The sequence below is a fragment of the Chlorocebus sabaeus genome, chromosome 8, assembly GCF_047675955.1.
Source record: "Chlorocebus sabaeus isolate Y175 chromosome 8, mChlSab1.0.hap1, whole genome shotgun sequence".
Taxonomy (NCBI): Eukaryota; Metazoa; Chordata; class Mammalia; order Primates; family Cercopithecidae; genus Chlorocebus; species Chlorocebus sabaeus.
In genome coordinates this window covers 33,205,201-33,229,637 of record NC_132911.1, presented here as the reverse complement: position 1 = coordinate 33,229,637, position 24,437 = coordinate 33,205,201, and the positions used below count along the sequence as shown (strand labels likewise).

At 49.0% G+C, this 24,437-nt stretch overlaps 1 protein-coding gene across 1 annotated transcript; it reads left to right on the top strand.

The window, feature by feature from the left end:
• Positions 1 to 4,492: 4,492 nt before the first annotated feature.
• On the top strand, positions 4,493 to 24,195 carry RNF122 (ring finger protein 122). Its single transcript, XM_007962151.3, has 6 exons — positions 4,493 to 4,978; positions 12,846 to 13,002; positions 20,246 to 20,291; positions 20,549 to 20,590; positions 22,457 to 22,539; positions 23,090 to 24,195. The coding sequence occupies exons 1-6, from the start codon at positions 4,954 to 4,956 to the stop codon at positions 23,202 to 23,204; spliced, it is 468 nt and encodes a 155-aa protein (XP_007960342.1). The 5' UTR covers positions 4,493 to 4,953; the 3' UTR covers positions 23,205 to 24,195.
• Positions 24,196 to 24,437: the final 242 nt, after the last annotated feature.

The following is a 24,437-nucleotide window of genomic DNA, read 5'->3' as shown; positions in this document are numbered from 1 at the left end:
AAAAGAAAAAAAAAAAGAAAAAAGAAGAAGAAGAAGAAGAAGAGGAAGAGGAAGAAGAAGAAGAAGAAGAAGAAGAAGAAGAAGAAGAAGAAGAAGAAGAAGAAGAAGAAGAAGAAGAAGAAGAAGAAGAAGAAGAAGCAGCAGCAGCAGCAGCAGCAGCAGCAGCGGAGGAAGAAGAAGAAGAAGAAGAAGAAAAAGCGAAGGGCTTCATTTGCCCAATATACAATGTACGACTCGCAACACCTTCAAAGAATTACATGCGCCTCCCATGAAAACGCTTCTTATACAAAATTTAAAAGTTTGGGAAAATATTGTGACAATTTGTCTAATTCTGAGGTATGACATGTTTACTTGGGGTTATATATCTTTTTTTGGTGGGGGGTTGGGAGGAATGGGTCTCACCCTGTCACCCAGGCTGGAGTGGAGTGGCACAATCTCAGCTCACTGTAACCTCTGCCTCTCAGGCTCAAGCCATCCTCCTGCTGCAGCTTCCTGAATAGCTGGGACTACAAGTGCACTCCACTATGTCCAGCTAATTTTTGTACTTTTTGTAGAGATGGGGTTTTGCCATGTTACCTAGGCTAGTCTTGAACTCCTGAGCTCAAGCAATCTGCCCACCTTGGCCTCACAAAGTGCTGGGATTACAGGCGTGAGCCATGGCCTCCAGTCATTTATCATGTTTTATAACCAACCATGGTTAGCATTCTCTGTGCTACATTATCAGGCCGCACTTGGAGGCTCATGAAAGAAGGTATTTTACTGAAGATGAAAGGAGGTGATTCAGGCCTCTTCCCCCATGCACCTCCACAGAATTGACTGCCTCTCTCCAGAGTGTTTCTCTACTGTTCACAAGGCCTTAAAACGAGGGGGGCTCACGGAGTGTCTAAGAGGAAGCTGGAGTCGGGCAGTGGGAATAAAAAGAATCCCTTGACTCCTGAGAAGCCTTTCTAGGCCCGGCATGGTGGCTCCTGCCTGTAATCCCAGCACTTTGGGAGGCCAAGGCTGAGGGATTGCCAGAGTTCAGGAGTTTGAGACCAGCCTGGGCAACATGGCAAAACCCCAGAAAATTAGCCAGGCATGGTAGTATGTGCCTGTAGTCCCAGCTAGTCGGGAGGCTGAGGTGGGAGGATCGCTTGAGCCTGGGAGGTGGAAGTTGCAGTGAGTAGAGATGTCACCACTGCACCACTGGGTGACAGAGCAAGACCCGGTATAAAAAATTAATTAATTAAAAAAAAAGTTTTTCCGGAGGTTTAGTACTTTTTCTCTTTCCACAGATTTTAAAACATATTTCTTTCTTTTCTTTTCTTTTCGTCTTGCTCTGTTGCTCAGGCTGGTGTCTAGTGGCACAATCATAGCTCACTGCAGCCTTGAACACCTCAGCCTCTGGAGTAGCTGGGGCTACAGGCATGTGCCACCATGCCCAGCTGATTTTTATTTTTTGTAGAGATGGGGTCTTGCTATGTTGTCCAGGCTGGTCTCCAACTCCTGGCTCAAGCTTCTTCACCTCAGCCTCTCAAAGTGCTGAGATTACAGGTGTGAGCTACCACACCCATCCTAGAAACATATTTCTATTTCATATTTATCAAGTGGCTTTGAATATATGGCCCATTATCTTCTTCACTGTTTCAGTTTCTTCCCCAGCAAACCAGACTAGTCTTCCTGACTCAGGTGGAGCTGAGTCACCTGGTGGTGAGGGTGGAGGAGTGAGAGATCTAAATTTAGTTGACTTGATGTGAGAAATCAGCTTATCTTCCATAGAACCCTTCAGTCCAGGAAAATGCTGGGACTGAACCAATCGTTTCAAAGATGCCCAGAACCAAAGCCCTTCTACCAACATATAACTCGCAATGTCAACCATCAGTTGAGATCCAGTGGCCACACTGGCCAGGAGGGACGAGGGGAGGAGAGTGTGAAGGGATACACCAGTTTTTCCAAATTGGAGTCCTTAAGTACCTCGGGAGATCTTATTGAATTCTTAAAATATCATGCTTAAAATATAAATTGTTGCACCTGTAATCCTAGCTACTCAGGAGGCTGAGGCAGGAGAATCACTTGAACCCGGGAGGCAGAGGTTGCAGTGAGCTGAGATCAAGCCACTGCACTCCAGCCTGGGCGACACAGAGCAAGACTCCGTTTCAAAAAAAGAATTTCCATCGTTCCTACCTTTAAGGGTGTTTTCCTACCAAGAACCTCTGGTCCAAAGGGGAATGGGATGGGAGGTGTTTCTCACTTCCTGTCAATTTCCCCTTCAAAGGCTCTCCTTCTTTCACAGTCTGGTGCTGGAGGCACTTAGCAGGAGAGCCTCAATAAAATTAGGATCACCCATCACACCTCTCCCCTGAGCCAATGAATAGAAAGAACTATTGGATAAGTTACCATCATGCACACTTTTTTTTTTAAACTTTATTTTTCAGCATAGTTTTAGGTTCATGGCAAAACTGAGAAGAAGGTAGAGTTCTGATACAACCCCAGCCCTATATATGTATAGCCTACCCCATTAATCCCAGCACTTGGGAGACCAAAGCAGGCAGATAGCCTGAGCTCATGAGTTTGCCACCAGCCTGGGCATTGTGGTGAAACTCAGTCTCTACAAAAAATAAAAAAAAAATTAAAATTAAATAAAATTAGCCGGGCATAGTGGTGAGTGCCTGTAGTGCCAGCTACTCGGGAGGCTGAGGTGGGAGGATGGCTTGAACCCAGGAGGTGGAGGCTGTAGTGAGCCAAGATCACACAACTGCATTCCAACCTGGGCAACAGAACCAGACCTTGTCTCTAAATAAATAAAAACAACAAAACAGAAAGTATACACAGACTATGTTCAAGGAAGAGTAACAACAAGGCTGATGAATAGTGTGTGCTGAAGGGGAGTATTTGAGTATGAGGAAGACTGAAACAAATAAGGCTAGACTGAAACACTTTATTTAAATTTTTTTTTTTTTTTTTTTTTTGAAACAGAGTAGTCTCGTTCTGTCGCCCAGGCTGGAGTGCAGTGGCACCGTCACAGCTCACTGCAGCTGCATCCTCAACTTCTTGAACTCCAATGATTCTCCCACCTCAGCCACCAGAGTAGCTGGGACCGCAGGTGCGCACCACCAGTCCCAGCTAATTTTTGTGCTTTTTATACATGTGGCTTCACCATGTTGCCCAGAATGGTCTCAAACTCTTGAGCTCAAGCAAACCGTCTACCTCAGCCTCCCAAAGTTTTGAGATTATAGGAGTGAGTCTAGACTGAAACACTTTGAATATCACACTCTAGTTTACAGAATTTTATTCTGTAAACACTGGAGACCAACAAATGTTATTAAGCAAAGAAATGCTCAGATTTACATTTTAGAAAGATAACTGTGACCGGAAGGGATGAACTTGAGAGTGAAATCAGAGCACTGTTTCTTTCAATAGACGCATGAGAATCTGAGGGGTGGGGAAGACAAGGCACATTAAAATGAAAATTTCTGAGTCCACCCTTTATTGAATCAGAATCTCTGGGCTCAAGGCCTGAGAATCCGCACGTTACATCTCAAAGGTAGGAGTGATTCTTGTAGGCTCTTAAGTCTGAGCTATAGACTAGAATCAGAATGGCCAGTTAGGAAGCTTTTGTAATTATCTAATTAAGAAATGAAATGTCCTGGGCGCCATGGCTCATGCCTATAATCCCAGCAATCTGGGAGGCTCAGGCGGGAGAATCACTTGAGACCAGCCTGAGCAGCACAGTGAGACCACTCATCTATACAAAACAATTAAAAAGTGGCTGGGCTTGGTGGCAGGCACTTGCGGTCCCAGGTTCTTTTGGGAGGCTAAGGTGGCAGGACTGCTTGGGCCCAGAAGTTGGAGGCTCCAGTGAGCTATGATTGCGCCACTGCCCTCCAGCTGAGTGACAGAGCAAGACTGTAACTCAAAAAAGATAAAGAGGGCCGGGCGCGGTGGTTCAGGCCTCTAATCCCAGCACTTTGGGAGGCTGAAGCAGGAGGATCACTTGAGGCCAGGAGTTCGAGAACAGCCTGTCCAACATGGCGAAACCCCGTCCGTCGCTACTAAAAATACAAAAATTATCTGGGCATGGTGGTGAGCGCCTGTAATCCCAGCTACTCCGGAGGCTGAGGCAGGAGAATCACCTGAACCCGAGAGGCGGAGGTTGCAGTGAGCTGAGATCGTGCAGCTGCACTCCAGCCTGGGCGATAGAGGGAGACTCTGCCTCCAAATACCTAAGTAAATAAATAACAGATCTGTAGGCGGAAAACAACGTGTCAGTAATTGTTCCTTTGCTTTGGTGTCCCTGGGCAGAAGGCGGGCCCCCACCCCGGGGCATCGCACGTCGCAGCTCCCTTCTGTGCAGACGGAAGTTTCCCCAGGCCTGGCAAGACGAAGTGGGAGGGACCCACCGTGCGAAGATCCTCCCGGCTTCCAGGGAAGGGAGGGCGGGCCTGCAAATAATAGCCGGGGGCAGGAGAAAGGCTCCGATTGGTCGGAGGGCGGGTGACGAACAAGGGGCGGAGTTTTCCTGGGGGTGCTGGTGGGAGCAGTAAAAGGGAGGGGGTGTGCACCGCCGGGTGTCAGTTTCGGAACCCCAGCCAGCTCACCTCCCCTCTACTGAACCCGAGCTGTACCTCCGGCAAAGGTTTTCCCTCCTCCCTCGGCCGAGGGCTTCTGCCGCCCGGGCACCCCCGCCCCGCGGTGCCCCACATTCCCCCAGCCAGGGGCCCTTGGCGCGTGCGCTCCGTGCGGCTCTGCTCCGCGGGACTTTGTTTGTTTCCTCCTCGTCCCTCTTTGTTGGGCTGAACACCGGCCTCGCCAAAGCCCCCCACTCCGGAGGGAGTTCGACTTCTCCAGCAGGGCGGCTGCAGCGCGTTGCCCCGACCCCGCCTGCGGCCCCTCACGCCAGTACTGCTCCCACCCCGCCTTCCTGGCACCCCGCCTGCGTCCGTTCGCCCTAGGAAGCCAACCGCGACTTCATTGATGCACCCATTCCAGTGGTGTAACGGTGAGTCCCCAGGGCGAGGGCCGAGCCTACGTGGGGCTGGTGGGAGCCGCGGCGCGAGGCGCAAGGTCGGACAGCAGCGCGCTGGTCCTCCCTCGGGAACCAAGTTTCTCCTGAAATGGGACGGTCGAGAAGGCGTCCTGGCGCCCCACTCTGCTCTGCACAGCGCGGAATTTGAAACTATCCAGGTTTCACTCCAGGGCCTGGAAGGGGCCTCCGGACGGGCGGCGGGCCAGGGGCGTGGGAGCCGAGGGGTTCCCGGCCTTTGTGTGGCGGCCCCGGTCTTCTACCCCCATCCCCTGCCTTTGTGCGCTCAAACTCTGTTCTTTGTTGTGGTTGTTGGAGGAGAATTAAATCCGCGCTCGGGCTGGGATCTCCTAGAGGGAGCTCAAGTTCCTGGCCTGAAACTTTGCAGGCTATTGTAAATATGTATACCGTGCAGCGTGCGGGACGGGGCGCGGGGGTGGCTTCCTCTGGCTTTGTTGGTTTCCCGTGGGCTGCTGGGGTGGCTTAGTGCCTGTGGAACACTGGATTAAAGAGTCGCTTTCGGCCGGGCGCAGTGGCTCACGCCCGTAATCCCAGCACTTTGGCAGGCCGAGGCGGGCGGATCACCTGAGGTCGGGAGTTCGAGACCAGCCTAACCAACATGTAGAAACTCCGTCGCTACTAAAAATACAAAATTAGCTGGGCGTGGTAGCGCATGCCTGTAATCCCAGCTACTTGGGAGGCTGAGGCAGGAGAATCGCTTGAACCCCGGAGGTGGAGGTTGCAGTGAGCCAGGATCGTGCCATTACACTCCAGCCTGGGCAACAAGAATGAAACTACATTTAAAAAAAAAAAAAAGCCGTTTTCCTGAGTTGATAAACCCTTGCAGAGAGCTCCGCTCCCGGCTGTCCCAGGGATGCCAGGCTGGCCTGGCGGGAGCCGTGCTTTCTGGCCCCAAAGCCGGATTGGGGTGTCTGCTCCTGAGCCCAAGTGAAGGCCGCACCTCCAGACCCGACAACCCCTCGCCCCATTTCTCCCCAGGCCTGGGTGATGCTTCTAAGTTAGTTCATTTCACCTGAGGCTTTTTGGAGGTTCAGGTGATACTGGGTTAGGCTGGAGTCTGATTCCTCAGCCAGCTACCCAAATGTAGGTGTTTCCGAGCGGGACACTTCAAAACTTTGGATACTAATCGCCCCTCACCCCACCCCCTCCAGCTCCCCTGGGGTCCCACTCTTGACCGCGTTGTTCCGATGCTTGGAGAGTTTCTGGGAGAGAGAGATGGGAAGCAGCTGGTCTTATCTCTCAGTATGGCAAGCGAGCTAGTTACAAGGGGAAAAAAAAGTCATTCTTGAGAGTACTTCTGCCAGATCTTGGATTAATTATGTCAAGAGGCTTTGTTTTAAGGCATGGTTTGGGTAGCATGTATACCCCACGTCCCCCTACCCCGCCTTCCTTCTTTTGCTGATCAGATCTCATTTCCTGAAAATGAACCAAGCCGTATGTGATAGGCGGTTTTGTGGGAGAGGGGGCAGAGGATGGGGGTTGAGGAAGGCCCGTGCATCCTAGCATCTGGGAAAGATTCCCGTTGGCTGGGAAAGAGAAGCAGTTCCCAGATCCCCTGGTCTTTCTTGGCCAGCCCTTGTCTGACGTCATTCCTGCTCCCAGCCTGCCAGATGAGATGAGACATTCTGATGTCAACGCTTTCATAGGTTGGCGGAGACAATGGAACAGAGACTTAGGGAGAAATGAGGCAGCTGTTAGTAACACTGCCCTTTCTGGGCAGCCCCCTTTCATATCAGGTTTTAGACTTGCTGCTTTTTTTTTTTTTTTTTTCTTGAGATGGAGTTTCACTCTTGTTGTCCAGGCTGGAGTGCAATGGTTCGATCTGCGTTCACCACAACCTCCACCTCCCAGGTTCAAGTGATTCTCCTGCCTCAGCTTCTCGAGTAGCTGGGATTACAGGCATGCACCACCACAGCCAGCTAATTTTGTATTTTTAGTAGAGACGGGGTTTCTCCATGTTGGTCAGGCTGGTCTTGAACTTTTGACCTCAGGTGATCTACCCGCCTCAGCCTCCCAAAGTGCTGGGGTTACAGGTATGAGCCACCGTGCCCAGCCCATTTTAATGTTTTTTTGAGAGAGGGTCTCACTCCAACAACCATGCTGGAGTGCAGTGGCATGATCATGGCTCACTGCAGCCTCCCACTCCCAGGCTCGGGGGATCTTCCTGCCTTAGCCTTCCAGCATAGCTGTGACCATAGGTGTGTGCCACCACACCTGGCTACTGGCTAATTTTTAATTAATTAATTTACTTTTACTGATAGGGTTTCACTACATTGCCTATGCTGGTCTTTAACTCCTGGGCTCAAGCTGTCCTCCCACCACAGACTCTGAAAATGCCGGAATTACATGCAGGAGCCACCTCGTCTGGCCCTCTTTGCACTTCTTAGAAAAGTGACTGAGAGATCCTGTCCTTTGACTCCAGTGAAGAAGCAACCCCTCCCCCACGCCTTCAGAAACTACCTGGAGTCCCTCTTTTCTGGGGCTGGTATTCTCTGTCCTTATGTAGTTTTAAAGAAAAACCTTACTGCAATGTCAGCTTTTGACCAAGAGACTATTTTGCCGTTTCTTTAATAGTAACACAAGCAAATGAACCATCTCCTCTTGACTACGCTCTTCCCACCAACCTCTTTAACATGTAAAATACCAAGCTCACTGATTCAATCAGTGGGGAGATAAAGGGGAAGCCTTTATCAGATGGGATAAGATGGTGGGGATAAACTGATCAGAAGACTTATGGGGGGCCATCGTGCTTGTGGAGTGCACAGATATCCTCTGTAATAGCTCTGACCAGGTTCTGCAAGTTCCCAGAACTGGAAACCAAAGGAGGTTTCAGCTCATAAATGGTGCCTGGAAGAACTAAGGCAGATAGGGGGTTAGACCCTCTTGTAACATCAAATACTGCTGAGGAAGGAGGTGAGAAGACAGCTGGGAGCACCAGGTCTCGTTGGAAGGGAAGTCCTAAGGCCCTTTTCCAGCATAGACTGAAGTTTGTCACTCTAGCCAGTCTGCCATGATGTCCTCATGGAAAATTGTTCTTCTTTGACCCACAGAAAGTAAATATTTGGGTGGGAGTGGTGGTGAAAACCACTTTCTCTCTAACGCCTGCTGGAGCCTAGACACAAGGGACTTCCTGTTGGGTACAGCAAAGTTTAGTAGCTAATTGTTTCTTTCATTTCAACTTAATCAAAAAGTCTTTCAGAACAAGAACTTTTACTTTCTGTTTTCCCACAATGTGTAGGTCAGTGCATAAAGCAAGCCCTCAATCATACTCGCTGGTTGACTGGTGATCCATTAGCGGAGGGCAGTTTCTGGGCAGTTTTCCCAAACATCAGTCCTGCTGCTTTGAAGTGGGAGGTTTTGCCAAGGGGACCAGGTTATTTTAAGCAAATGGGGAATTATTTATCTGTTAACTAGTTATTGAGAACAAGCCAAACTCTAGGCTAGGCCGGACACTGGAGAATATACAAAAGTCCAAGTTGGAGTCAGCAAACCTAGGAGGTTCAGGCTTTTTTTAATTTTTCTTGAGATGGAGTCTCGCTCTGTCGCCCAGGCTGGGGTGCAGTAGTACAATCTCAGCCCACTGCAGCCTCTGCCTCCCAGGTTCAACTGATTCTCCTGCCTCAGCCTCTCAAGTAGCTGGGACTACAGGCGTGCACCACCATGCCCAGGTGTTTTTTTTTTTTTTTTTTTTTTTTTTTTTTGATATGGGAGTCTCTGTTGCCCAGACTAGAGTGCAGTGGTGCGATCTCAGCTTACTGCAACCTTCGCTTCCCAGGTTGAAGCAGTTCTCCTGCCTCAGCCTCCCGAGTAGTTGCGATTATGGGCGCCAGACACCACTCCCAGCTAATTTTTATATTTTAGTAGAGATGGGGTTTCACAATGTTAGCCAGGTTGGTCTCGAACTCCCAACCTCAGGTGACCTGCCCACCTCGGCCTCCCAAAGTGCTGGGATTACAGGCGTGAGCCACCACGCCTGGCCTGAGCCTCACTTTCTATGGTGAAAATCTTTGTGTCTTTTTTCCTATGTGGTAAGATCATCTAATCATTCTTCTGTCCTTTTTTTTTCTTTTTTTTTTTTTGAGACAAGGTCTTACTCTATGGCCCATGCTAAGTGCAGTGGTGCAGTCGTGGCTCACTGCAGCCTCAACCTTTCAGACTCGAGTGATTCTCCCATCTCAGCCTCCCGAGTAGCCCGGATTACAGGCACTTACCACCACACTCAGCTAATTTATCATTATTATTATTTGTAGAGGTGGGCGTCTTACTATGTTGCCTAGGTTAGTCTTGAACTTCGGGCCTCACGCGGTCCTCCTGCCTCAGCCTCCCAAAGTGCTGGAGTTACAGGTGTGAGCCACCACACCCAGTCTGTGCTTTCTTATAATAGTACTTATCATATAATCAATGATTAGTGCACATTTGAGTTACAGTAACTGAATGATGTCAGACAGTTACTGAGTAAGCAGGGGCCAGAACAAATGATGGAGGTCATGAGTGCTGTAGAATTCAAGGAAGAGAGGTTATTGGACTATCACAGGCTTGATGGGCCTCAGAGAGAGCGTTTCAGGCAGGGAAAGCTGTGTGAACAAAGGGAAGCAGGTAAGGACAAGGTGGAACACGAAATAGTGACAAAGACTGACCCACGTGGGATAGTATTTGAGAACTTTTAAGTAGGAAGTTGTGAAGGGACAGGGTGAATGTTTTAGGAGGACTTGAAGCCAGTCATGAGTTTGGAAAATACAAGATCAGAACGACTAGGAGGGGGCGGGGCACAGTGGCTCATGCACTGTAATCCCAACACTTTCTTGGGAGGCCAAGACGGGTGGATCACTTGAGGTCAGGTATTCAAGACTAGCCTGTCCAACGTGGTGAAACCCAGTCTCTACTGAAAATACAAAAACTAGCCAGGTGTGGTGGTGTACACCTGTAGTCCTAGCTACTCAGGAGTCTGAGGTAGAAGGATTGCTTGAACCCAGGAGGCGGAGGTTACAGTGAGCCAAGATAGTGCCACTGCACTCTAGCCTGGGTGATACAGTGCAAGACTCTTTCCAAAGAAAAAATTAAGAAGAAAAAAAAAAGCAACTAGGAGAATGTGTCAGGCGTGTGGGGTAACTGAGAGAAGGAACTAGAAACAGGGATGACATCAACTAGGAAACAGTAGGAGGTGATGAGTGTTTGCAATAGGGCTGTGGCAGTAGAATTGGACACAGTCTGAAAGGGGTTTGAATGGAGGCTCGTTGTATACTCATCAGTAAGGGATGAAGAGGACTGATGTCCAAGTTGACTTCCAGTCTTTCAAGCCAGCGTTCTGCTGAGTTGTGGTAGCACTGGTCGTGAGCGTATAGAATTCTGTGGCATGTGAATGCATCCAGGCTCCTAACCAAGATGTCAGGAAAGTGCCTGGAACCCAAGGCCTGGGTACAGAGAACCCTTTGGAGCTGGGCTTTCCTAGCTATTTGACTGTGGGCAGGTTACTAAATGATTGAGTCTTTTTCCCATTGGTGGGGGAAGTAACCTTTACTGTGGCAGTACAAAGATTAAATTGATAGCATGAGAATATGCTTAGGATGTAGCAATGGACAGCAAATTCCAGCTCTCTCATTCATCAAGGACTCCTCTCTTTCCCTTTCCCTTCTGCCATCCTCAGCCATTTTACTTTTCTTTTTTTTTTTTTTTTAGATGGAGTCTTTCCCTGTCTCCCAGGCTGAAGTACAGTGGCACGATGTCGGCTCGCTTGCATCCTCTGCCTCCCAGGTTCAAGTGATTCTCCTGCCTCAGCCTCCGGAGTAGCTGGGATTACAGATGTGTGCAACCATGCCCAGCTAATTTTTTAATAGAGATGGGGTTTCACCATGTTGGCCAGGCTGATCTCAAACTCCTGACCTCAAGCCATCCACCCGCCTCGGGCTCCCAAAGTACTGGGATTACAGGCGTGAGCCACCAGCCACCACGCCTGGTCAAGTCATTTGACTTTCTACTGGGCTGCTCTCTTTCCAGCTACAGCTTGACTATCACAATTCTAGGTGTCTCTAAGAGACATGATCCCCCCCACCCCCCCGCTATGACTATAGGTTCATGCCTATAGTCCCAGCACTTTGTGGGGCTGAGGCAGGAGAATCTCGTTGAGGCCAGGACTTGGAGGCTGCAGTGAGGCATGTTTACACCTCTGCACTCCAGCCTGCAGGGACAGAGTGAGACCTCGTCTCCAAAAACAAACGAAGTTCCTTTTCCAGCAGATCTCTTTGTTTCTTTGCTCAGAACCTGGTCACATACCCACCTGAACATCAAATATTGGCAAGGGGGAAAGGGAGAAGTGACTATCATGATGGGTAGGCCAGTCAGTATTTATCCCTGAGTCCTGTGAGAAGGGACGCATCTAGTGGCTGGCCAGTGCTTTTCAAACTGAATGTGCAGGGGAATCACCTGAGGAGCTTGTTAAACGTAGGTCCTGGCTGAGTGCCGTGGCACATGCCTGTAATCCTAGCACCTTGGGAGTCCAAGGTGGGTGGATCGCCTGAGGTCAAGAGTTCAAGACCAGCCTGGGCAACATGGTGAAACCCCATCTCTACTAAAAATTCAAAAATTAGCCAGGCATGGTGGCGTGCGCCTATAATCCCAGCTACTCGGGAGGCTGAGGCAGGAGAATCTGGGATTCTTGAACCTGGGAGGCAGGGGTTGCAGTGAGCCGAGATCGTGCCACTGCCCTCCAGCCTGGGCAACAGAGCGAGACTCTGTTTCCAAAAAAAAAAAAAGCATAGGTCCTGATTCATTTAGGCCGGGATGGACCCGAGAGTGTACGTTTCTAAAAAGCTCCCAGAGGATGCTGTTGCCATTGGGACCGCACATTGAGGCTTTGAGTAGAAAGAGGGAAGGTGACCACAGTAAGGGAAGTTGCAACCTCCTCCCCACCCCCATCGCCACTTTCTGGAATGCTGGCCCAGGACTTGGAGTGAACAATTTCTATTCTAGTCCTGGCACAGCTTGTCTTCTGGAGCAGGTGGCTTAATAATGACAAATGACCTTTGCAATTGTCCTTTGCAATTTACAAAGCATATTTTCTTACACACTCATTTTCAGTCCTCTCTCTATTTTGCTTGTTTTTCTATAACAAAGTGAAGCTTAGAGGTAACTTCTTAAAGGTCATATGGCTGGCTAGGGAGCGGGGAGTTGGAACCCAAATAATAATTTCTCAGCTAAGGCTATATGGGTTCTGACCTGGTAGAATTAAGTTCTCCGGTTTCTGCTCATTGCCTAAATTGTTTTTTTTTTTTTTTTTTTAAATAGAGATTGGGTCTCACGCTGTCACCCAGGCTGGTGTGCAGTGGTGTAATCACCGATCATTGCAGCCTTGTACTCCTGGGCTCAAGTGATCCTCCCACCTCAGCTTCCTGAGTAGCTGGGACTACGTGGTAGTACATGCGCTACCATGCCCAGCTAATTTTTCTATTATTTTTTGTAGAGATGGGGTCTTGTGTGTTGCCCAGGCTGGTCTTGAAGTCTTGGCCTCGAGAGATCACCTGCCTCAGCCTCTCCAAAGTACTGGGATTACAGGCGTGAGCCATCGCACCCAGCTTGCCTGAATTTATTATTTCTTAGATGGGGATATTGTTTTAAGTATTTTGGATAGTATTCAATTTTGTAGATCAGATTTACTCAAGATTACATAGCTAGTAAGTGTTAGAACTAGGATATAAAACTGGAGCCACTGAATCTGAGGCTTAGGTGCACAGAGCCTGCCAATTATTTCTATCCTGCTGACACAGTGCCATCAGCCCAGCAGTAAATTTCCAACCCTAATGATTTTTTTTTCCCTCTCCCTTTGCAGGGTGTTTCTGTGGCCTGGGACTGGTTAGCACCAACAAGTCCTGCTCCATGCCACCCATCAGTTTCCAAGACCTTCCACTCAACATCTATATGGTCATCTTCGGCACGGGCATTTTTGTCTTCATGCTCAGCCTTATCTTCTGCTGCTATTTTATCAGGTATGTGGATCCCTGGCTGAGCCGGGTGGGAGTCCAGCAGGAGGGAGGAGACCAGGGCTGTGGGGTAAGCTGAGCGAGGATCCCACAGCAGAGTCACCAGTCTTATACTGGAGGCACCGCTTTGAGGACATGGCTGAGCCTGCTTTTCTCTAGGCCCCTGAGGGTCTGGTGTTTCTATTTACATCAGCCTATCAAGTTGTTCCTGAGCATATAAGGTCACCACGGGTTGGGCTGCATCCCACCACCTCGCCAGTTATTCTCAGGTTGCCTAGAATTTCTGTGTGACTGAGTCATAAAGTTAGCAGTCCTTTCCTTGTCTGTCTGTCTCTATTCCTACTCATGCCCTTTGGGTGGTCGGGAACAGGTGGGCATCAGTTATGCCAGCATCATGTTCCTTTGCCCTCCTGGGACCTGTTGTTAGCCCTCCAGATACTAATATTAGGAAGCAAGCCAGTGTCTAGAGAGCTACTTGGTTGTTGTTCTGTTTTTTTTTGAGATGCTCAGGCTGGAGTGTAGTAGTGCGATCTCAGCTTACCACAACCTCCACCTCCCAGGTTCGAGCAATTCTCCTGCCTCAGCCTCCCAGGTAGCTGGGATTACAGGCACACGCCATCATGCCTGGCTAATTTTTGTATTTTTAGTAGAGATGGGGTTTCACCATGTTGACCAGGCTGGTCTCGAACTCCTGACCTCAAGTGATCCACCCACCTCAGCCTCCCAAAGTGCTGAGATTACAGGCATGAGCCACCACACCCGGCCAGAGCTACTTGTTTATTCTGCCTTATAAGCTCTTATTTTTGAGAGTGGAAAAAAATAAAACCAAAACAAACCTAAAGAACTGTCATTTATTCTTAATTACTTAGGGATCCAGAGGAAGACCTGGAGTTTGGCAGGGCTCTTCACACTCCAGGAACGCTTTCTCTGTCTCCTGCTGAAGGACTTGGGAACTGGTGGCTGTTTTTGTTTGTTTGTTTTTTGTTTTTTGTTTTTTTTGAGATGGTGTCTCACTTCATCACCCAGGCTGGAGTGCAGTGGCACAGTCTTGGCTCACTGCAACCCCTACCTCCTGGGTTAAAGCGATTCTCCTGCCTCAGCCTCCCTGAGAGCTGGAATTACGGGTGCATGCCTAGCTAATTTTTATTTTTAGTAGAGACGGGGTTTTGCCATGTTGGCCAGGCTTGTCTCGAACTCATGACCTCAAGTCCAAGTCATCCACCTGCCTCGGCCTCCCAAAGTGCTGGGATTACAGGCATGAACCCTCGTGCTTAGCCTCTGGTGGCTGTTTTCTATAAAAAATTTTGAGCATGACTGGTATTTAGAATGGGAATCAAAGTAGTAGTGTTTCTGACTGGGGTTTACTGTTGGCATTGACAATTCCTCATTGTGTGGGACTCTTCTGTGCCTTGGAGAATATTGAACATCCCTGGCCAGTAGGGCATGCTAGTAGTCTTTAGGGCCATTGTGGCCATCAGCTGTCTCCCCCGCCACCCACACATTACCAGATGCTTGGGTAGATATCAGCTGGGGTCTGGGCTGGTGACGGGTCAAATAATTTAAGAAGATTAAATTAAGATTAAGGAAAAGGCTTTGCTGGCTTTATTCCTAAAATGCCCTTCTGGGTTTGAGTGCTTTGCTGGAAGGCAGCTACGAGAGAGGCAGGTACTAGTCCATCTTCCCCAAGGCTGGAAGAGCTCCCCCAAGAAGGGGAAGTGCTGTCAGGCACATCTCCCCACCACTCCCAGGTGCTACCTTGGACCTGTTCTTTCTCAGAACTTTTCACATAGGTCCCTGAAACTGGAATTTTCCATGTAAAAATCTATGCAGAGGAGATACTGGTTTATCTTCCCTCTTGTACAATTGGGTCTGAAGATTACATCTAACCATTAAGTGGAGGTAAGGGTAGATTTCTGGTATCTCTTCTCTCTTCATGTCTCCTCCCCTTTCCTGAAGGCTGTTTTTTTCCTCAAATTCTTCCCGACCACCAGCCTCCCAACTCCTGCACTCCCGTGTTAAGCAATTCACACGTAAATCCTGGAGACAGAGGATGAAGATATACCAAATACCAAACATTTCTTTATGATGAGGCTGACAGGGGTTTGTAAAACCAACTCTCTTTGTTCCCTTTCCTCCCTGCTCCCCTTGCTCCCCACACACACACACACAGAGGCATACATATGCCAGGCAGCAAAGGGCTTCAAGAGACCATCTAGGCCAGGCACCATGCCCTTCCCTGTAATTGTAGCACTTTGGGAGGTCAAGGCAGGAGAGTCGCTTGAGTCCAGGAGTTTGAAACCAGCCTGGGGAACAAAACTCCATCTCTACAAAAATGACCTAGAGAAAATTACTCTGGGCTAGGAAGTGGGTGGCCAGGGTTCATTTCCTAAATCAACCAATAATGGGTGTGACCTTGGGTTTTCTCTCTCTTTTTTTTTTTTTTTTTTTTTGAGACAAGGTCTTGCTCTGTCGCTCAGGTTGGAGTGTAGTTGTGAGATCTCGGCCCACTGCAACCTCCACCTCCCGGGCCCAAGCCATCCTCCCAACTCAGTCTCCCAAGTACAGGCGTGTGCCACCATGCCCGACTAATGTTTTGATTTTTTGTAGATAATTTTTTGATTTTTTTTGTAGCGATGAGGTTTCACCACGTCACTCAAGGTGATCTCAAACTCCTGAGTTCAAGCCATCTGCCTGCCTCAGCCTCCCAAAGTGCTGGGATTACAGGCGTGAGCCACAGTGCCTGGCCTTTAGCCACTCTGTACCAAGGACTTTCCATACGCCAGGCATTGTGGTCACCCTTTTATAAACCATTTAGCTCACTTAATCTTCAGTTTGGGTATTAGCCCACTTTATAAATGAGGAACTTCATGCTCAGACAGTTTAGGATCTGCCCAAGGTGATACACAGAGGAAGATACAGAGGTGGACAAGTCTGGTAGCAGTGAGCTAGGGTCTTGCCGAGTTGTTCCAAGTGTTTGCCTTTTGAGTCATATTCCTTGAAGTAGAGGAGTTGCTGTAGACACTACGGCCACCCGCTTGCAGGTCAGGATCAGTTCTCACAGAAGGACAGGCTGGAGAGCTGTGGATTGCTGATTTCTTTTTCTTTGGCTATAGTCAAAGAACAGAACAGGGCCGGGCATGGTGGCTCACGCCTGTAATCCCAGCATTTTGGGAGGCTGAGGCAGGTGGATCACCTGAGGTCAGGAGTTTGAGACTGGCCTGACCAACATGGTGAAACCCCGTCTGTACTAAAAATACAAAAGTTAGCTGGCTGCAGTGGCAGGCGCCTATAATCCCAGCTACTTGGGAGGCTGAAGCAGGAGAATCGCTTGAACCCAGGAAGTGGAGGTTGCAGTGAGCTAAGATCATGCCATTGCACTCCAGCCTGGGCAACAAGAGTGAAACTCCATCTAAAAAAAAACACACACACATACACACACACAAAAAAAAAACAGAACAGTAACCACAGGATGCTAAAAGCTGCCCCCACTGTGGTGCTACTCAGCACCACCTGTTCCTTCAGTAATCTGCTCCTTCGTCACCCTGCCCTGTTCTGTAGCCTGCCTGAAGCCTGCTGACCCTGAGGTTTCACAGTCCCAGAGGCTCACTGGTACGTGGTAGCCTGTGAATGTCTATATATAGAAAGACACACAGGCGCAGAAACCACCACTTCCTCTCCCTGCTTCTCGGTTTCCTCCTCAGCCAAAATAGGCCCCACTGCTCCTGACCTGGTGAGCTCAGCAGCCAAGGCCAGCCCCTCGCTCATTCTTCCCCCTCTCTCAGAGCTGACCTCTGCCCTACACAGGAATGGAGGGGCCAGGGAAGTACAAATAGGCAGGAAGGGAAACATTATTTTCAGGACCTGGATGCATTGTTTGTTCTAAAAGGGAAAAGAGGAAAGGGAGAGCCACTGGCAGCGGCTAGAAATGGTCTCATTGAAATCGGGGTATTTTTAGTTGCTGTGCTCACCCAACAGCTGAGAAGGCCACCTGTCCAGACTGGTTGGTACTAGGCCCCCAGCTGGGATTGCCCAGGGTTTTTGCTTTTTACTCTATTTTCCTTGCAAGCTTTTCGGCCACATTTCATCATGATCTCATCCTTTCTGAGCTGAAATCTACATGCAGGATGAGGGGGCAGCTCTGAAGCTTCCCTGTTATGAGTTTTGGAGGATCCCTGGGCAAAACCACTAAAGGATCCAGCCAGACAAGAGGCATGAGGGGTGGAGAAGTGGTATTCTGGGTGCCTGGGGTACAGAAAACAGAAAAAGACAGCGTCTACTACATAAGTATAGCCACGTTGCAGGTGAGACATTAGTGCCTCAAAGATGCATAGCAGTCCCTCATTCCCCAGACAGTTAAAAACACTGTTTTTCACCACTTCCTTATTTACTCTGCACGTACCTCATAACAGAGCAACAGTGTTTTTCTCCGTCAAGGCGGCTGTGAGCTCCCTGTCCATGGGAACACTTCCTTTCCGCCTCAGCTGAACCCAGTGTCAGTCAAACAACAGTAGCCACCTAAGCGTTGGGTATGTGCTGCCCTGCTCATTTGGAAATTGGGACAGAGACACATGTGTATGTACAAAGACCTTTTCTGGACCAAGGAGCTGTCTGCAGAGTGAAGGATGGGACAGTGGGAGCCTTGCTTAGGCCTTTAGCCCAGCCCTGCATTAAGCAGAAAGGATATTGTTGGGAGAAGGGGGAGGGGAGGGGATGGTGGATGTGCTGCCCTAGCGCCCAGGCCTGTGGCATGAGTCCACTTGGACTGGAACTCTCAAGAGGCTCCAGGAACATGAACCTCGCCAGGTCACCTGACTTCCCATCAGGAACAACGGAGGAGGCTGGCAGCCTGATCTTATCTGCCCTGCACTGTGTTGCGGGCCTGGCTCTGCCCCCATCTTCTGCCTCTTCCATCACCCAGGCAGCAGCTTCAGCTTCTCACCACACCCCCTTCCACTGGGGCTCTTTGTGATTGGAGCCTCCCTTTTTTTGACTTGGGTCAGCCATCTATCTATCCACTCATTTGTTTATTTATTTAAAAAAATTTTTTTTGACAGCATCTCAGTTGTCCAGCCTGGAGTGCAGTGGGGGCAATACTAGCTCATTGTAACCTCTGAACTCTTGGGCTCAAGTGACCCTTCTGCCTCAGCCCCCCGCAAGTAGCCAGGACTACAGACATGTACCACCATACCCGGCCAATTTTCTTTTGTTTATTTATTTTTGAAGAGACAAGTTCTCTGTGTATCACCCAGGCTGGTCTCAAGCTCCTGGCCTCAAAGCTCCTGGCCTCAAGCAATCTGCCTGACTTGGCATTATTCTTTATTTCTGTTTTCAGCCATTTAAGAATAAAAACCACTCTTAGCCTGTGGACCCTGCAAAAAAACAAGTAGTGAGCTAGATTTGGTCCTCACACTGAAGTTTCCAGCTTCTCCTGGCTTGCTGGGTTTCTATGTTTCCTTCCACATAACCCAGGACTGTGTTAAGAAGTGATCACCAGGAAAGGCCCCATAAGGTTCCCCCATAGCACACATACAGGAGGCTTTTTTTTTTTTTCTATTTTTTTTGAGACAGGGTCTTGCTCGTCACCCAGGCTGGAGTGCAGTGGTGCGATCTCTGCTAACTGCAACCTTCGCCTCCTGGGTTCGAGAGATTCTCATGCCTCAGCCCCCAACTAGCTAGGATTACAGGTGCATGCTACCATGCCGTGTGAATTGCCCTATGAATTTTTGTATACTTTGTAGAGATGGGGTTTTGCCATGTTGCCCAGGCTGGTCTCAAACTCCTGAGCTCAAGCAATCCGCCCACCTCAGCCTCCCAAAATGCTGGGATTACAGGCATGAGCCATCCCACCCAACCCACATACAGGAGGCATTCTAAAGCTACCCGCAGAGTTCAGCATGGAAGAGCCTCCACCCCTTCCTTTAAAATAATATGGCACCAAAGCCAGTGTATAATTATGGTCTTGGCCATTTACACAGCAAGCCATTCAGAGTTGTAAACTTAATGAAAGGTAGGGTGTGTCCCAGGACCAGATCAGATTCTCAGGACTATGACATATTCCACCTGATTGGGGAACAGACCACATTATATGGTAAAGAGCTTGGACTCTGTCATCTCATCAACTTTGATTCACATCCAGACTCTGCTACCAATTAGCTCTGTGATGTTTGGGCAAATAAATTCACTTCTTTGAGCTTCATTTTTCTTTTTCTTTTTTTATTTTTTTTGAGACAGAGTTTCACTCTTGTTGCCCAGGCTGGAATGCAATGACGCAGTCTTGGCTCACTGCAACCTCCATCTCCCGGGTTCAAGCTATTCTCCTGCCTCAGTCTCCCGAGTAGCTGGGATTACAGGCATGCCACCACGCCTGGCTCATTTTGTATTTTTAGTAGAGACGGGGTTTCACCATGTTGGCCAGACTGGTCTTGAACTCCTGACCTCAAGTGATCCACCTGCCTTGACCTCCCAAAGTGCTGTGATTACAGGCATGAGCCACCGCACCCAGCCAGGCTTTATTTTTCTTACCTGTAAAAGCGAAGGTATCTCACTCTTAGAGTTTGAAATCATTAAGAACATATATGAATATGTTAAGTGTCCCAGCGACACATAGCAAGTGCTTCATAACCATTATATTATGCTATTGTCATTAGAAATGGCATGCCATGTTTTGGCCATTGAGAGTCAGCCCATATGCAGGCCACCAGCTTAAAATGAAAAGCAGAAAACAAAGGAGGCATCGTCTGTGTTGTCTGGCACAGTGAAGGGAAGAGTGTGCTTTGGTTCCAGAATACTTAGGTTCCCCGTGTGGAAAATTCCCCAGGGTCAACAGAGACTTATTTATCCTGCTATCCTGGCTTAACAGAAATAACCCTTTTATGCTTATCTGTCTAACTGCTGCACACTCAGTAAACACAGTGTTGATTTCTATACAGTTTGGGTGACTGAAGGAATTTGCCGACCAGAAAAAGGCAGGGTGAGTGAATGAGCTATTTGGGGGTGCTGTGCTGGAGGGTCCCCCAATCTGTGTATGAGACCTGGTGGTGAATTTTGAGGCTGTCAAACCTGAGTAAGAGTCTTAGTCCTTCATCAACCCTTGTTGGCCCGCATAGGTCCAAAGTATGCCCTGTGGTGTGTATGGGACAAGCACCCCTCCCTGCCCTCGGAAGAATGCCCAAGCAGCCAACCAGCCTCTCCTGCTTTGAATCGGTCTGTTTAACATGCTTTCTCCAATTTTTTTTTCTCTTTCCCCCAGCAAACTCCGGAACCAGGCACAGAGTGAGCGATACGGATATAAGGAGGTAAAGTGCTGTGTATTCCCCTAGAAGCTTCCTTCTCTGCCTGACCTGATAGGAAGAGGCAAAGAGGGCAGGCTCAGGCTCTCCTGGGCAGGAATCTCCCTGGCCTCACCTCTGGGCCTCCCTGAGGCTAACCCCCTTCAGTGTCTGAAGTCTGGCTTGCCCCAGGCAGTCCAGGGGACTCCCTTCATTGGTTGATACTACCCAGCTGGCCCCAGTGGTTGGTTTATTCGGACATCATGCCTCCTTTTTCTTTTCAGGTGGTGCTTAGAGGTGATGCCAAGAAGTTACAATTGTATGGGGTAAGTGTGCCAGGATAGTGTGCGGGAGGGCCCCTGCAGGGGAGGCAGACCACACCTCGCTCCAGCTCTCAGCCTGGAAGCTTTTCAGAAAACTGCTTAGTGCATGCTTTCGTATCTCCTTTGGCCAAATAATAGACACATCTCAGCAAGTAATTAACATGTGGAATTGATTACATCTGGAACGGCCTCAGGCAGAAGGCATGAAGGGGTCACAGAAGGGTTTAGAAAAGTAGTGCCCCACGGCCCCAGGAATCCCACAATGCATAATTTTTACCAGGAGGATGGTCACACCCTTTCATGCCATAGACAGAATTCAGCTAACTTTCCCTATGTTCAGCCCCTGTGTCCTGGTTGTTACCATAGAAAATGAGGTCCTTTTACCTTTGTGTATACCCCATCTTAACAGACTAGATCTGACTTAGTGTGTTGATTCCCATGGCTCTCCCATTTCTCTTCCACCAGACTCCCACCCATACACCAATTCTTTGAGTCCCCTCAACTCTGACTTGAGGAATTAGTTATATCCTATTCCTTTCCTACCTATGCCTCTAAGGTCACCTAACCCATTTCCCAAGGCTCCTGATCATGACCACAGACACTCCTGCTCCGAGCATGTTTGTGGTTGTCTGGGAGCGGGGAGGATCACAGTTCCACTAAACATGAGACCGCCTAGACATGGCCTCATTTTGTCTGTTACGCCTCAGCAAGTGCAGATGTTTCCCAAGCCCTTCTCTCAGAATAATTCAACTGAGATCAAGGGAGTTAAAATGTAGGGATGTGGGAAGTCTGGATTTAAGGACTGTCACTGGGCTGGGCGCGGTGGCTCATGCCTGTAATCCCAGTACTTTGGGAGGCCGAGGTGGGTGACTCACCTGAGGTCAGGAGTTCGAGACCAGCCTGACCAACATGGTGAAATCCCATCTATATTAAAAATACAGAATTGACTGGGTGTGGTGGCACATGCCTGTAACCCCAGCTGCTTGGGAGACTGAGGCAGGAGAATTGCTTGAACCTGGCAGTTGGAGTTTGTGGTGAGCCGAGATTGCACTGTTGCACTCCAGCCTGGGCAAGAAGAGTGAAACTCCATCTCAAAAAAAAAAAAAGAAAAGAACATAACTGATCACATATACTATGCCCCCTTACCTCTGGTTGGTATTAAGTGCCACCTCACCAAATGTGTTGGGCAAGAAAGGATTGAAAACCATTCTTTTTTTTTTTTTGAGATGGAGTCTCGCTCTATCACCCAGGCTGGAGTGCAGTGGTGCGATCTCGGCTCACTGCAAGCTCCGTCTCCCAGGTTCATGCCATTCTCCGCCTCAGCCTTCCGAGTAGCTGGGACTACAGGCTCCCGCCACCATGCCAGGCTAATTTTTTGTATTTTTAGTAGAGACAGGGTTTCACCATATTAGCCAGTATGGTCTCAATCTCCTGACCTCATGATCCACCTGCCTCGGCCTCCCGAAGTGCTGGGATTACAGGCGCGAGCCACCGCGCCCGGCCGAAAACCATTCCTCTAGGACAGTACTTTCCAGTGCAGTGGAAACTTCTGTGATAATAAGAATGTTCTTTATTCGCACCATTCAATATGGAAACCGTTAGCACCATGTGGCTGTTGAGCACTTGAAATGTGGTGAGTATAACTGAGGGATTGAATTTATAATTTCATCTAATTTTGGTTAATTTAAATTTAAACAGCCACATGTGGTTAATGACTACCATGCTATCAATACAGTTTTGGAAAGGATGGCTAAAAAGTTTCCCTGCCTCGTAGAACAGACTGGGCTAGAGCTTAATTTTCTTGTCTGGAGATGAATGAATGAGATGCTTCCCCAGTTTCCTCACACGCCTGCTCCTTTCTCTCTGCAGCAGACCTGCGCAGTCTGTCTGGAAGACTTCAAAGGGAAGGATGAGTTAGGCGTGCTCCCATGCCAACACGCCTTTCACCGGAAGTAAGTGGGAATGTGTCTAGGGTGCCTGTCAAAGGAGATATAATCAGGGATCATCTTCTGGAACTTCCAGTCTCTGCCACTTTCTGTTTACCCCTTGCCAGTGATGTCTCTGGTCCTGCGTCAACACAGAGCAAAGCCCAGGGGGATTAGGTTGGGACAGGGATAGGGATATTCTTCTTCTTTTTTTTTTTTTTTGAGATGGAGTTTTGCTCTTGTTGCCTAGGCTGGAGTGCAATGGTGCGATCTCAGCTCACTGCAACCTCTGCCTCCCAGGATCAAGCAATTCTCCTGCCTCAGCCTCCCAAGTAGCTGGGATTACAGGTGCCCACCACCATGCCTGGCTAATTTTTGTATTTTTAGTATAGATGGGGTTTCACCATGTTGGCCAGGCTGGTCTCGAACTCCTGACCTCAGGTGATAACACCTGCCTCGGCCTCCCAAAGTGCCAGGATGACAGGTGTGAGCCACCATGGGATATTCTTGTTTCGAGAGACAACTGGAGCAGTGTGGTCTATCTTGTTAGAGATTACCGTTCTTCATTTGTTGCCAGGTGTCTGGTGAAATGGCTGGAAGTTCGCTGTGTCTGCCCCATGTGTAACAAGCCCATTGCTGGTCCCTCAGAGGCCACGCAGAACATTGGGATTCTATTGGATGAACTGGTGTGAGTGCTGCCACTACACCGAGACCTGGAGAAGACCTCTTGCCTCATGGATGCCTGGTCCCTCTGCACAGCTCCAACCAACAGGACTGTAGGGTGATGATGATCACTTTCCCGGTGATGGGAAGGGTGGTCTAGGGCTGGGTTTCCACCCTCAGTTCGAGACCAGAGCCAGACGTGCCCCCACTTCCTGCCTCCTGAAGCCTTCTTCCCTGCTACTCCATGCTGGTGGCCTCTCCCATCAAGACCACTGTCTCCCGGTACTGGACTATCTACCTGCCTTGTCCCTGTAATGGGGGGAGGCATTCACCCCGATCAAGAACATGGAGAACATCCTCTTTCAAGGCTCCCCTTAGGAGGATGAGCTGCCCTGATCCAGAAGGGATGAGATGGGCTCTGCCCTCTCTACAACCTTCCCTCCCCTTCCCACTCCTTCCAGAGGAAGGTTAGAAGGGAAGGAAGGAAAGATCAGGGAACCAAGCACCTCCACGGGAGGCGAGGGAAGCTCTGTATGAAACAGAAGAGCAGGGACGTAAAGGAAAATGTCAATGTTTACATGGGACCTATGGAAACAAAGGCTGGCTGGCGCCGGCTGACTCCAGCATAAGAGAGGGCCCGTCCCCTGCCAGGACCCACGGTGCTATCCATTCAATCTCTTCCTCAGTTAATCTCGGAGCTTCCTATTCTATGTTGAGGTTTGCGGGCCCCTCTAGAGGAGGGCTAGTTCTATGCTTAAATTGATTCCCAGGGGCCTTTTTTTTTTTTTTTTTGGATCAAAAGGGGTGTGGGGATGGGGGTGTCTACGGTTAAGCAACAGATACCTCCTTCCCTTTGTAAATAGTATTTTTATACTTCATCCTCACCGCTCAGGCTTTAGATACGAAATCCCCAGAATGGAAGGGGGTGGGGATTTTCTGTTCCTCCCTGGAGTGGGTGAGGGTGGAAGAAAGTTACATATTTAAAGAAAAATAAATTTAATAACAAGTTTCTCTAACCTACTTTTGCTTGTGGTTGTGGCTGCCTGGCCCTTTACTGCCAAAAGAGGGAAAAAAGTTCTCGAATTGCCTCTTCTCACTTCCTCATACCCAAATCAAACACACACACACACACACACGTTCCTGATCCTTTTTAAATTTCTTTATCTTTTTGAGGCAGGGTCTCACTCTGTAATCGAGGCTGGAGCATAGTGGCATGATCACAGATCACTGCAACCTCCCCGGCTCAAGTGATTCTCCCACCT

What these genes read in the sequence shown, in the direction of transcription:
- RNF122 (XM_007962151.3), top strand. Translation starts at nt 4,954, where the DNA reads ATGCACCCATTCCAGTGGTGTAACG. An exon ending in CCCATTCCAGTGGTGTAACG is followed by an intron (nt 4,979 to 12,845) that starts GTGAGTCCCCAG and finishes CTCCCTTTGCAG; the next exon opens with GGTGTTTCTGTGGCCTGGGA. An exon ending in TTCTGCTGCTATTTTATCAG is followed by an intron (nt 13,003 to 20,245) that starts GTATGTGGATCC and finishes TCTTTCCCCCAG; the next exon opens with CAAACTCCGGAACCAGGCAC.